The sequence below is a fragment of the Dermacentor andersoni genome, chromosome 1 (genome assembly GCF_023375885.2).
Source record: "Dermacentor andersoni chromosome 1, qqDerAnde1_hic_scaffold, whole genome shotgun sequence".
Lineage (NCBI taxonomy): Eukaryota > Metazoa > Arthropoda > Arachnida > Ixodida > Ixodidae > Dermacentor > Dermacentor andersoni.
Window position 1 is genome coordinate 389783731 of NC_092814.1, and position 13600 is coordinate 389797330.

The 13600-nt window shown below is 44.1% G+C and overlaps 1 protein-coding gene across 4 annotated transcripts in view; it reads left to right on the top strand.

The window, feature by feature from the left end:
- LOC126518742 (cysteine/serine-rich nuclear protein 2-like) overlaps positions 1-13600 on the top strand; it is a 125701-nt gene that overhangs the window by 73737 nt on the left and 38364 nt on the right. For all 4 annotated transcript variants that reach the window (XM_050168512.2, XM_055064930.2, XM_055064931.1 and 1 more), the window contains one exon: positions 11859-12031. In XM_050168512.2, coding sequence (XP_050024469.1) covers positions 11859-12031 — 173 coding nt within the window. The remainder of the gene's footprint in view (positions 1-11858; positions 12032-13600) is intronic.

The window sequence follows — 13600 nt, forward strand, 5'->3', positions numbered from 1 at the left end:
CTACATTGTGTTAACTGTGATGGCGAGCATGCCGCATACTCGCGGCCCTGCCCGCCTTGGAAAAGAGAAAAAGAAATAGTGACAATCAAAGTCAAAGAAAACATATCTTTCAAGGAGGCACGTAGGCAGGTGTCATACCTGTCTAAGAGCAGCTTTGCCGATGTGACACGTCAGGGGGCAACGACACAACGGCCTCCGGCGGCTGTCCGACCCACAAGCAGTGAGTCGGCAGCTACGTCATCTGCCCCCGCGGCGGTTGCAGCTAGCGCTGCTCCGTCAACCCAGAATGAGGGACCATCGACCCCGAAGGTGGGCGCAGCCGAGGCTGCCCCAACCTTCCCAGCGCCTTCCAGCGCTGGCAACAGCTGGCACAGCCAAATCCCTCAGGGAACCCCATCGACCTCCGGGCTGGTGGGCGCAGGGGTCTTGCCCTCCAAGGCGGGACTCTCTCTAGTAACTTCTTGCTTGCAAGAGCATGCGTCCGGCGCCTCACAAGAGGCAATGGACACTACACCTACCCTCACGGCGCGCCAAGCGCCTAAGGAGCAGTGAGGCTCCCTCGAACGCTTCAGAAAGGGCAAAGCTCCGGTTACAGGGCCTCGAAAAAGCTCTGTAATCTAAGGCATCACTTCCGTTTCTGTACACACAGCACCAATTTACTTTAAAAATGGATACACAAAGTATTCAGTGGAACGTCAGAGGTCTTCTTAGAAACCTTGATGACGTACAAGAACTCATCTACAAACACAATCCAAAAGTGCTGTGTTTACAGGAATCACACCTAAAATCAAAACACACAAATTTTCTCCGACAGTATATAACTTTTCGCAAAGATCGCGATGATGCTGTCGCATAATCGGGCGGTGTAGCCATTGTTATCCACAAAAGCATTGCGTGTCAACTTTTACAGCTACAAACGCCTCTTGAAGCAGTGGCGGTTCGAGCTGTTTTCCTAAATAAACTCATCACCATTAGCTCGCTTTACATACCCCCACATTACAAATTAAACAAACATGATTTTCCGTCCTATATAGATCAATTGCCAGAACCTTATGTTGTTCTTGGCGATTTCAATGCGCACAGCTCCCTGTGGGGTGACTCTCGTATAGATGCGCGAGGTCATCTTGTTGAACAGTTCCTTTTTTCTTCTGGTGTGTGCCTTCTGAAAAACAAGAAACCCACATATTACTGTCTTGCAAACAAAACCTTTTCTTCAATTGATGTCAGCATAGTTTCCCCGTCTATACTGCCTGAACTCGAATGGGAAGGTACGAACAATCCTTACGGAAGCGACCACTTCCCCATACTATTAAGATCACTTAAAGAAAACCAATATCCACCACAGGCTCCTAGGTGGAAGATTGACACAGCAGACTGGGAGAAATTCCGAACCCTAACTAGTATATCATGAGATGACATGTCCTCGTTAGGAATTGATGCTGCTGTGGAATATTTTACAGCCTTCATAATAGATGCCGCATCTAAATGCATACGTGAAGTAAGTGGCTCGGCATGCAAACTGCGTGTCCCATGGTGGAACGATGAATGTAGAATCGCACGTAGCAATCAGAACAAAGCGTGGGGGTTGCTACGCGCTTCGCCCACTGCAGAGAATCTCGTCAACTTTAACACAGTAAAGTCTGAAGGCAGGAGAACTTGCCGACAGGCCAGAAGAGAAAGTTGGCATTAATTTTTATCGAGTATTAACTCATTTACAGATGAGGCGAAAGTCTGGACAGGGTAAATAGAATTAGAGGCCGACAAACATATTCACTCCCTCTGGTAAATACACAGGGCGATACACGGCAAGACCAGGCAGATTAACTTGGAGACCACTTTGAGAGCATGTCAAGTCCCAACCATTACTCGCAATCCTTTCTGAAATATAAACAAATAGAAGAATGTAAGCCACTCATAAGAAATTGTCGACAGAATGAACCATACAACTGTCCTTTTAGTATTGCCTAGTTGAGAGCTGCCTTGAGTGCATGCAAGAGCTCTGCACTGGGATCTGACAGAATCAGGTATGAAATGATCAAACACTTACACAATGACACCCAAGTTACACTACTCACAATTTTTAACAACATTTGGGCTGCAGGATACCTTCCAACTGCATGGAAAGAAGCCATTGTGGTTCCTGTTTTGAAACAAGGCAAAGATCCTTCCTCAGAGGCAAATTACCGCCCGATAGCCCTGACAAGTTGCCTTTGTAAGGTATGTTAAAAAATGATTAATCGGCGACTCATTAATTTCCTTGAACTGAGCAAAATGCTTGATCCCTATCAGTGCGGCTTCAGAGAAGGGCTCTCCACAACTGACCATCTTGTACATATAGAAGCAAATATCCGGGACACATTTGTACACAAACAGTTTTTCTTATCCACATTCCTTGATATGGAGAAGGCGTACGACGCAACGTGGCGTTACGGAATCTTAAGAGACTTGTCAGAAATGGGCATCCGTGGTAATACGCTAAACCTAATAGAAAGCTATCTTTCCAATCGTACCTTCCGGGTAAAAGTCGGGAATGTACTTTCATGACCTTTTACACAAGAAACGGGTGTACCCCAAGGAGGTGTGCTCAGCTGCATGCTCTTTATCATGAAGATGAACATGCTTCTTTTACTCTGTCTACGTCGACGACATCCAAATAGCTTTCATATCTTGTAACCTCGCAGTGTGCGAGAGACAGGTACAGCATGGCCTGAACAAAGTTTCAATGTGGGCAGACAAAAATGGATTTAATATCAATCCTAACAAAAGTTCTTGTGTTCTTTTTACAAGAGAGGCCTGATATCCCAGATCCTTGCTTAGAACTCTGTGGACGACAGATACCTGTAAACAAAGAACAGAAATTTCTAGGTGTTATACTTGATTATAGACTCACTTTCCTCCCTCACATTAAACATCTTAAAGAAAAATGTCTAAAAACAATGAACATAATGCAACTTCTATCCCAGACTACATGGGGTAGTGACAGGAAATGTTTAATGAATCGCTACAAGAGCCTCATCCGATCACGATTGGATTATGGTGCCGTGATTGGTCACTCTGCCGCCCCGAGCGCGCTAAAGATGCTAGACCCAGTCCACCATCTAGGAATCCGACATGCCACTGTTGCTTTCAGAAGAAGTCCCATTAAAAGTTTATATGTAGAATCAGATGAGTGGTCACTTCATCTGCAGAGAACATACATCAGCCAAACATATTTTCTGAAAGTCCACTCTAATCCTCAACATCCATGTTTTAATACCGTTAACGATATGACATATGCGACACTCTTTCACAATCGCCCCTCAGTAAGACATCCTTTCTCACTGCGTGTGAGGGAGCTTAGTGATAAAATGCATGTCCCACTCCTCAAGCTTTGCCTAATGCATCCAGCCAAGCTGCTACCTCCTTGGGAGTGGCAGCCGATACAATGTGATATATCATTCCTACAAGTTACAAAGCACGCTTCAGAGATTGAAATCCAAATGCATTTCCGGGAACTCCAGTACAAACAATCCTGCACGGGAGTTCAACACAGACGCATCGAAGTCACACGACGGGGTGTCCTATGCAGCCGTCGGTCCATCCTTCTCAGAAACCGATGTACTGCATCCGGAAACTAGTATCTTTACGGCTGAGGCCTACGCACTGTTGTCGGCTGTAAAGCATATAAAGAAATCAAAACTTCAGAAATCAATTATTTATACCGACTCCCTTGGTGTTGTGAAGGCCTTGATGTCATTCTGTAACCACAAAAATCCAGTAATTAATGAACTCTACTCCGTCCTGTGTAAAGTATATATATCTAACCAACATGTGATTATATGCTGGGTGCCTGGGCATAGGGGCATCGAGGGTAACGTTCTAGCGGGCCAGATGGCCACATCAACTTCATTGCATGCAGTTAATCCTACTGCTTCGGTCCCTGTCACAGACCTGAAGCCTTTCTTAAGAAGGAAACTGCGAAACCACTGGCAACCTATGTGGGACGCAGAAGTAAATAACAAACTGCACGTGATAAAGCCACAGTTAGGTTCTTGGCCCTCCGTAACAAAATCACGGCGAACAGATGTCCTGTTCTGTTGCCTCAGAATAGGACACACATTTGGCACGCATAACTTTTTACTTACTGAAAATGATCCTCCAACCTGCGGTAGATGCGGGGAGAGGCTGACCGTCCTCCACGTCCTCTTAGGGTGTCGGGCAGCCGAATCTGAGAGAAAGAAACATTTTCCCCTAGCATACCGGCAGCACATCCCCCTTCATCCTGTAATGTTACTCGGCCCAGAACCGCTCTTTTACACCAATGCGGTCCTAGGCTTCCTGAAAGATGTTGTATTACATGTTATTAGCCCCACGCCTTCGTAGCGCCTCCTCTCTTCAGAGGATGCCGCTGTGATAGCTGTTTCGTATAGCACATGCCTCCAGGCCCTTGTGTTTCAAGGATTCTAAGGAGGCAGTAGTGCTCTAGCATATCTTATAACCTGATATATTTTTACGCATCGTTTCATACTTTTTAAATGCATCTTAATGTTCATAGTACACGTCATACGTCATCGCCATAATTTTATTATCCAGATTTTACGTACGTTAGATCGACTATCTTTAAGGCCCCTTTACAGCCACGTCACACCAATTTCATTGAAATCATAATTACACTGCAAATTCATTACCACAGACATGGCACTCTTTGGTCCTTGCGCCATTAAACATCAAACATTCATTCATTCATTCTTCAGTGAAAGTCGCAGGGGACGAGGGTGAGCGGTAGCAAACATCGAGGATTATCTTTGTGTGACTGAGAGTTAGGCAAGCCCATGTGGTTTTAAGTTCAGTGTTAATATCTCTATGAAATGATGGAATATTTTTAGAAATTGCGAGAAAGGACGCCTCATCTTCGAAATGCAGATCGTTCACAGCAGTAGATAGCAAAATTACCGGCGTCACAGAAGGTATAATCGTGCACATGTGCAGGAAGCCAAGTTTCTGTCAAGGCAATAATTTTTGCATCGCACATGTAGATTGCCGAAGATAAATGAAATTTATTCACTAGACTTGATATTGTAAAAAGAATAGGCAAGTAAGGTAAAGGTGTTTGGGATGTTCGGCCACTACCCTTTACGCTTCCTTCCTGTGACGCACGCAGTGGAACCATATGATTCTGTAATGTGCCAGATGCATTCTGCGCTTTTTCACGGACGCTATTGATAGATGCGTCATAAATATAACATTTATTGTAGCGGAGTTTAAAGTTGAGGGAACCGGGGTGACTGGTACCAAACTTGATTGACTTCTTTGTGAGCAACACGAGTGGGTACAGAGAAGTCTTCACTAATCATAAGGTTATTTTGTTGGAATTGATCACACAGCGCAGCACTTTCTCCTGTGTTTTGGAATGTGGAAACTTTGCAACTGTGGGACGACACTTGTTAGGTTCGAAAGGGCCGAGGCAATGTGGACGATGGAGTGCGTCATCTGGAAATGCATCGCAGAATTATTTAATCGTTGATATCTTGATATCTATAATCGTTAATCGTCTCGGTTTCTTGCCATGATTCTTTGGTCTCAGAGATACCGTGAAATATTAGGTTATCACGGCATGATTTGTCTTCGAGGTCAATGAGGCTTAAGTGAAGCACTTCCAAACGACAGGTCGTAGTGTTTACCTTGACATGTAAATCTGAGATTTCTTTGGCTGTATGGCCGACGTTTTAAAATTTTTCTTTGAGTACATCTAAGTGATTTTGGCGACCAGTAATTTTTGTTTGAATATTTTTCTGGCCATTTTTGATTGCCTTTAAGTCAACAGCTAATTCGGATAGTGTTTTGGAATTCAAAAGCAATCGAGTGTAAAGATCTTTAAGTAGTTTAAACAAAACATTCATTTGTTCTGAACGATCAACAGGAAACGATTTGATATCAAGCAGAGATTCGGAAAATGCGTTAGGTCCAGGGATAGTCTCGATATCCCCCGAATGTAATAACAGTAGGGCGACAGAAAAATAGTCGTACACTGTGTCAAATAACACCTGTGGATGTGGGAATAACACCTGTGGATTATCAGATTTTTTAGCATGAAGAGAGGCAATTATACGCACCTGCATAGTGAAAGCAAGATGATTAGGAGTGGTGCCTCTAGTACTGTTCCCGTGTCCACTGATGTGTAGGTCGATGGGTCGGCAGCTTAAATCAGCATCTCCTAATGACGGCAGTGTCGACTTGGCTGGGAGGCCGAAAGAAACGTTGAGCGAAAAGGCCGCTATCGTGGCTGGCATATCACTGAGATAGGCCTTGGTCATGCTTGAGACTGGCACAAGTGAATGGAACAGTGCAGGCTCACAGGATAAGCAGGACGACTGTCTGGAGATGATAATAGACAAGACCTGCATAGTGAAAGCAAGAGGATTGAGAGTGGTGCCGCAAGCACCGTTCCCGTGTCCAGTTGCGCCAAGCCAATGCCTGCAAGATTGAAATAGCTTAACACAAGCTTAGTTCGGTTATTTGTCCTGTGATTTATTTATTTATTTATAGATACTGCAATCTTTTACAAGATCTTAGCAGGGATGTAGAAAATCATGTAATTTACAAAGATAATCTTCTGGAGCACCGGGCCTTCTGTAGATATTTTCAATTAGTATAGTAATGTCATTAATCTTTAATGAACTCCATATACCTTCATGATCAGTGATATCCTTCTCTGTGTGAAACGGCAGACTGTGTAACTGCAAGTGCTACTCCACCCCCACGTCCAATGCAAAACTTAGGATGCAGGGGCAACCTCAGAATTATGTATGGAAGCATTCAACCAGCTTTCTATTATCACAGTGATGTCAAGGCTGTGCAGTAGCAGCAAATCCGCTTGTTCATTTTATTTACAGTGCTCCATGCATTGAAACACAATAATGGTAAAGGGGCAGAACTTCTATGTCATGTACTGGAAGGGCTTGCTGCTGCCACATTTCTGTCAGTTCTACGGTCAGCTGATTTTAAGAGCACCTTTTTATTTTCATTCATGAGGCAGCCCAAGCCAGAGGGTTCCTGGAATAAGGAATGCTCCCACCTAGGGTGAACCGGCTACCGATTCAGATTACTGTTTCAGAAAATAAAAGTTCTCTCTCTCGTCCCAAGCATACATATCGCCATTAACTTTCACTTTTTAATTGTCTGAGGAACTGCCATGGAGAAATCTTCAGACATAGATATGCCCGTTCGTTTCAACTTATACCCATTATGCAGCATGGCAATTTTTTCTGTGTTGCAAAATTTGAATACAACAAGGCAAATTCAGTTTACTGTCTTTCTACTGACCCGATGGATGCATTATACTGATTTAACCTTGACTCCAAGCACTGTCTTAAAAACGTCATTAAAAGCCAGCTGTTTCAACCCAGTCAAGTTTTCAGTGTCTGTTTCTTCGAACCTGTAAATGAATAAGTTGTTCCTTCTGTTCCTGTTTTCTAAGTCTTCAGTATTTTTTAGACATCTGTGTGAACTCCCTGTGCATGGCGCAAACCGCTGCTTCACACTTTGCAACTTTTACAGGACACTGCCTTAGTGTAGCAACCTTTGTTTCAATGTCTGAAAGCCTTGGGTGTACGCTTTGAAGTTTGTTTTCTAAAACAGATTGTGTGGACTTAATATGCTAAGAATCTAGTCAAGTATATTGTTATTAGGGCCAGGGTTCTCTTCAATGTCACCGGCAAGTTGCAGTGGCAATAGGATCATGCGCAAGGATTCAGTACAATAACCTGACACACAGTGAGGGCTTGGCAGCACAACTAGAGAGGCATAACTGTACTCCTAAGCGGTGTGTCAGAACGGAATGAAAAAAAAAAAAACAAAAAAAAGACCCTGATATATTTGATCGGAATGAAAACATAACTGAACCATTATCTATTAATTTGTTTCGGAGTCCAAAATCAAGAAAGGGGCTGACCGATGGAATAGCACACTGTGGTATGAAGGTTATAAACAGGGATAAGGTGCCTCAGAAAGGCTGGCCAACGTTTCGATAGGAGGACCTATTTTCGTCGAAGGCGGCCTCGTCATCCTCGTCATGTTAGTTTTAAAGGGTAAGAACAGTAACGTCACATGTGGTTGTTGTCGGTGGCGGCTGGTTGTAAAGGGAGAGACTTCAAAGAGACAGTGCTGTCGCCTGACGTCTGTGAGCATGGTTCCCAAGACGCGGGGGCAAGAGCGGGAGAGTGGGAAGGCGGGGAGAAAAGAAAAGAAAGAAAAGGAGAGAAGAAAAAAAAGAAAGAAGACACCAAGAGGGGAAAAAAAGAACAAGAAAAGAAAAAGAAGGGCATGGGAGGGTGTTGGGCAAGCGAGAGATTAGGGAGCATTCAAGGCTGTCGTTGGCAGCATGTTTTTGTGGCTTTAAAAGAGCCGGTCAGCCGGTCAGTGCTCGAGTAACAAAAAAAGCCCCAAAAGACATCAGTTGAAAGAATGACTTTAGTAAGCGTAGCAGCAATGCGTCGAGTAATTTTAAAGGAGTTAAGATGGTGACAAGGAGTCTGGGGTGCAATGCATGGGGTAACTGGAAGGCAGCGGCATGGTCTTTCAAGGGAGGTTAGGTGCAGTAGCTCAACGTAGGTGTCGTTATGGCGGTATACAGAAGTGGCGATACCCTGTGTGGCTGAGGCACTGAAAAAGGTATCCTGGCATCTGGGACTTTAGAATGTGTTGGTGGTGATGTTTAAAAAATATATATATAATAAAAAACAAAAAAATGTGGGGGGGGGGGGGACCGAAACTGGAATAACAAATAGGAGGGTGACATGAGCAGAAGCAGGCGGGGGATAGGTGTACTTGGGAAAAAGGGGTCGTACAGTTGATGTAAACGTAAAAACATGAAAGAGTATATTAAATTGAGTAGTAGGCAGGGAAAAAAAATTCAGAGACGGAGGAATAGGTGAGGTGAATTAAGGTTAGCTGGTGGCATAATGTGTTTTGTGCTGTGGTTGATGATATGAGAATTTCAGATTTAAGTTACCCCTTTTAAAGATTCTAAGTTGCCGCGTGCCAAATTAATTCCCGTCGGGTGTAGGCAATTAAACTTGTGTATGAGGTATGATTCCATATATTTCCTTTCGTGAGGTGAACTAAAATTTGTCTGTAATATATACAGCCTTGCTTTGTCGAATATGTGACCATGTTCATTAAAGTGGCTGGCTACTGCTTTAGGTCAATTGTGTTTTGTATCCGCGCGGTGACTGTTGAGTCTTGTATGAATTCCTGAGATGACGTTGGTGTATAAGTAGTCTGTCAAGCACAAGTCTACAAGGGTTTCAATTTCTGGTGTAACTCTTGTGGGCATATTTATAACATTTTTACAACAGAAACTAGCAATTTTATCAGTTAAATTCCTGCTGGCTGTACTCTCAGTTTGAATGTCGATGTTGAAGTCACCAAGTATAAACAGGTCTTTGTTTGCATGTACCAGGAACTGCAACGTTTGTTCAACATACCATAGAAAATTGTTCACATCACCCAAAGGTGGTTGGTACACTAAAATATATATGAAATTAGATGATTCAACAGCTAACACTTCATAATTTTCATTCACAACAGAATGCCACTCCAAGACGTTATACAATATATTGTGATGAAAGTATAGAGAAATACCGCCACCTCTATGGTTGTTTCTAAAGAGTGACACATCAGAATACCCATAAAATTTAATTGCATCCTGAGCATCGTGAAACCAAGTTTGTGTGAATGCAAGTTCATCAAATGGGCTTCCAAGGGAACGTAGGTAAATAAAAATGTCACCACTCGCATATCTCAGGCTTCTGGCATCAAGACAAAATACCGAGGTCATTATGGTTGTATTAGTTTCCCTATGGGTGTTTGCAAAAGAACTCAGCACTGTAATAACTTTCTTGGAAAGGTATAAAGTCACTAGCCATCGTTTCAAGTTAACATGGCCATATGCACTATCTATTCATGAGCAACCACCAGAAGCACTGCTCGGCCGCTAATTGTTTAGTCCTCACTTTTGATACGCAGGGCCCGCTCGCCAGGTGATCTGTGTATGAGAACTTTTCCTGCCAAGCAAACCGATACCCTGTTTCTGTTGCCTTAGAACATGCAATGCTTGTTTCTTGGTGTGAGGTTGTCGTAGTTATGAATGGTCTATTTACTTTGTCTGAGCAGCTTTGCCTTGCCAGATTTCTTTCTTTTTGCGCGAGACATACCATATCAGCACAGCAGGTATTCTATCACCTTTCGCTGGCATTTGGCATATTCCATCTAGTTCCTGCTCTGTCAAAGGGGACACACCGAAAGGCGTCGTGAGCTCATTTATCTTGTCCAGCAAGTCCTCATTCTCACTGTACAAAAATTCATGTATTCAGGGTTGTGTCTCCGTCCGTACTGTTCAATGTCATTCAGCTGGTTTTCCAAATCGACTATATTGTTTTCAGCTGTGTAATTTTCCACCATACTTAAGTGTGCCTTAATCTCAGGGATTTCTTGAGACTGGTTGACCAGGTGCTTATTCACTTCGTCATATATATTGATTAGACAAATGTACTGCTGAAGCCTTCAAATCAACTGCTAACTCTTTTAACTGGAGAAGAAAATCAACGTTCTCTGCCAGAGTCATCAATGCAGATAACTTTGCATTCATAGCTTTCATTTCGCTAATGAAGTAATTCTGTTCACCTGAAGGTGCTCCTTCGTCAGTAATGGGCTCATAGGAGTGCCCGCCAGCCTTACATGCTCGACGCACCCACTGCAATAATCTGCCATTAGTTTTCATGGTGTTGAAAGTCCTAGCTTTCAGGCCTGAGCTGTTACCAGTGTGATAGCTAAAATCACATACAGAGCAGACCATTGACAAAACACCAGTAGCAATTTCTTGGTGACAGGCAAGACAGTTGTCAGATTCGTCAGCCATTTTGAGTAAGTGGGTGGAAACACTTGCACTCGGCAGCAGCAACAGTAGTTAGTGAAATAAATTTGAAAGCACCAACCTGGAAAACAGAAGAAATGCTGCTTAGATGCGCTGTATGTGAAGTTGACCATGCTGCTGCTACTGCCAAATGCGACTGTGAAAGTGACGCCCAGCAAACACCGACGAAAGCTTGTAGAAAACGATGACGTTGTTGACAGCCGATAGCGGTCATCTAACCATCCAGCGCAGAGTACAGCTGTCTGGTTTATCTTGATGGGCTTGCTTGTCTGGCCAGAGGAAAGTCATGGCAGCAATGAGATCTAGCGAGCCACATCAACCTCCATAGAACACTGCATTCAGTCCACAGAATCTGTGTGAAAAAACTGCGAAACATGAGAAACGCTGCTTAGATGCACTGTACGTGAAGTTGACCATGCGGCCTTACTGCCTGATGTGGCTGACTTGGAGGACTGAATCGAATAGGACAATACTCGATTTGGTATTTGAAAGTTTTGAATGTTTGCACACCCCTATAAAAATGTAATCTTCCCTCTCCTGAGCTTCTCAGATGAAGTTTTGCTGCAAATCGAAAGTTAATTTTTTCTTTCTTATCTTTAGATGGTCCAAAGCTTGTGAGGTTCCTTGAGGCCTTGCAAGGATCTATGTACTTTCCACTGTTCTCAGGATCTACAGTAATTGATGTTTCTGCAGGTACTGTGGCCACAGCTGCTGTACATAAGGTCGTGGGTTTGGTTCCTGGCTGCTGTGGCCTAATTTTGACAGTGCATGAAATTCCCGTGCACTGGTGGTCAAACAAGTCCCTCGACTGCAGTGAGCCAGGGTTAGCTTGGGGTGTTAATACCCATCACTTACCACAGTGTGTCCTTCTGGTGTTCTTGCCTTAAACAGAGCGTGTCAGTTTACGTACCATGTTATGAATAGTGCATTTCTGGGCTGTGTGCAGGAATGAGCCCCCTGCACGTGGAGAAACGCACATTCAGTTTGCAGCAGCATGCCCACGAGCGCCGCAGGCTGCAGTTTGGCGAGGTTGACTGTAGCAACACATCGTCCTCTAGCTCTCTGTCTCCAGATGATGCTGCTGGGTCTTCAGCCGGGGATGGTGGCAATGCATACCAGGTACGGCCTTTTCTTTCTACTTGCTGGTGGCAGTCAAAGCTGGTTCTCTTGAAGCTCGTGGGTTGTGCACCACAGTGTTGAGCCTTGTGTATAGCAGCATGTCCAACGATGATGTGGACAAGTCAAGGAGAAATTGGCCTTGTTTGGTCATGGTCAAAGGAACTGGACCTTAGCTTTGTATGAGGTTGTCGACCCACCAGAAGCAGATCGGTTGTGTCTGTGTTCAAAGGTATTTGCAGTAGTTCGAAAATATTTCACTGAAAGTGTGCATTTGTGGTACACTGCTGGAAGGCTTGCCAACATAATGGCATGCAGAGAAGGGTGTTAAGAAGAAAGATTGGCTATGCATTTTACTTGTGTATCTGACTGCTGTACTGTGGTGCCCTCCTCAGTTATACAACTTAGTTGGGCAAGCTGGTTTCTGTTCATAATGAAAGTAGCACAAAAGATCTCTCTCTCTCTCTTTCATTTTTGTAATACATCTGGATCCATTCCTCGATTTTGGCATCATTGATTGTTTATGCTGATGATGGCTATGTTGACGAAGGTACTGTTGTTTGAGGCACATACTGCAATTGATTTTTATGGTTACAGTTCTACAAAAAAGAACACTCTGTTAGTGTGTGACCATCTCGCCAGAAGAAGAACAGCAACTAAATTTTGATGCCTGTCTGGGGTCCACATCAGTATCTAGATATACTAAATCTTGTTATAAGTCCCGTTGCACTGGTCTTTTCATAGTCTGGTTGTTATCTATGCTCTGCTGACTCTGTGAGATTAAGCTATATGTGACAAGCTTAATTATTGCCACCATATTGTTTGCTGATGCATTGGCCAGCCACTCCTAGCCCTCTTCTCTCAAGTTGTAAATTATGAGCAGCTGAGAAACTGTCAGGCAAGGGAGGCTCATTCATTCTTTTTGACAGAGCATGTGGTGTCTGTCATGCGGATCGTTGCGGCATGAGACGACGATGCGCATCGACCTGGTGGTGCTCCGGCGGCCCAAGATGCGTTTTGTTGTTTTCCTATTGCATGGTGTTTTAAGAGCGCGACGGGAAACCGAAACGAAATCGAGCTGGTGGGCGCTGCCCGATGCCCCCGAGGCAAATGTGATGCCCACATCGCGCTGCCTGCAGCAGGGAATGGCGATGCGTTTGGATTATCCTCTACCGAAACGGTACGCTGTCAATGGCACTACACACCACGTGTTGTAAAACAGATAGTTAAAGATGCTTATCGCAATAGGTTTGGCGGCGATAGCTGTGCATGCAGCATGCGATGACCGCAACGAAGATTTGCGGGTACCGGAATAAGAAACCGCGCGCGTCGTCGTTTTCACGTGAGACGGGTGGGCAAGTATTGCGCTGAAGCTGCCGCTAAGGGCAGCTGTATACTGTTCTCGATCGCGCGTGCCACATGCATTTTCTTGTTGGATCTAGTGGCCGGAACACGTATCATACAATCGCAATTTGGCGACGTACTCAACGTTGGTGCCGAAAAATCATGTTTTCCAGCTACGTATGAACCAAGAAAAAATGACCGTAAATCTATTGCGTAATTTTTTGTGTT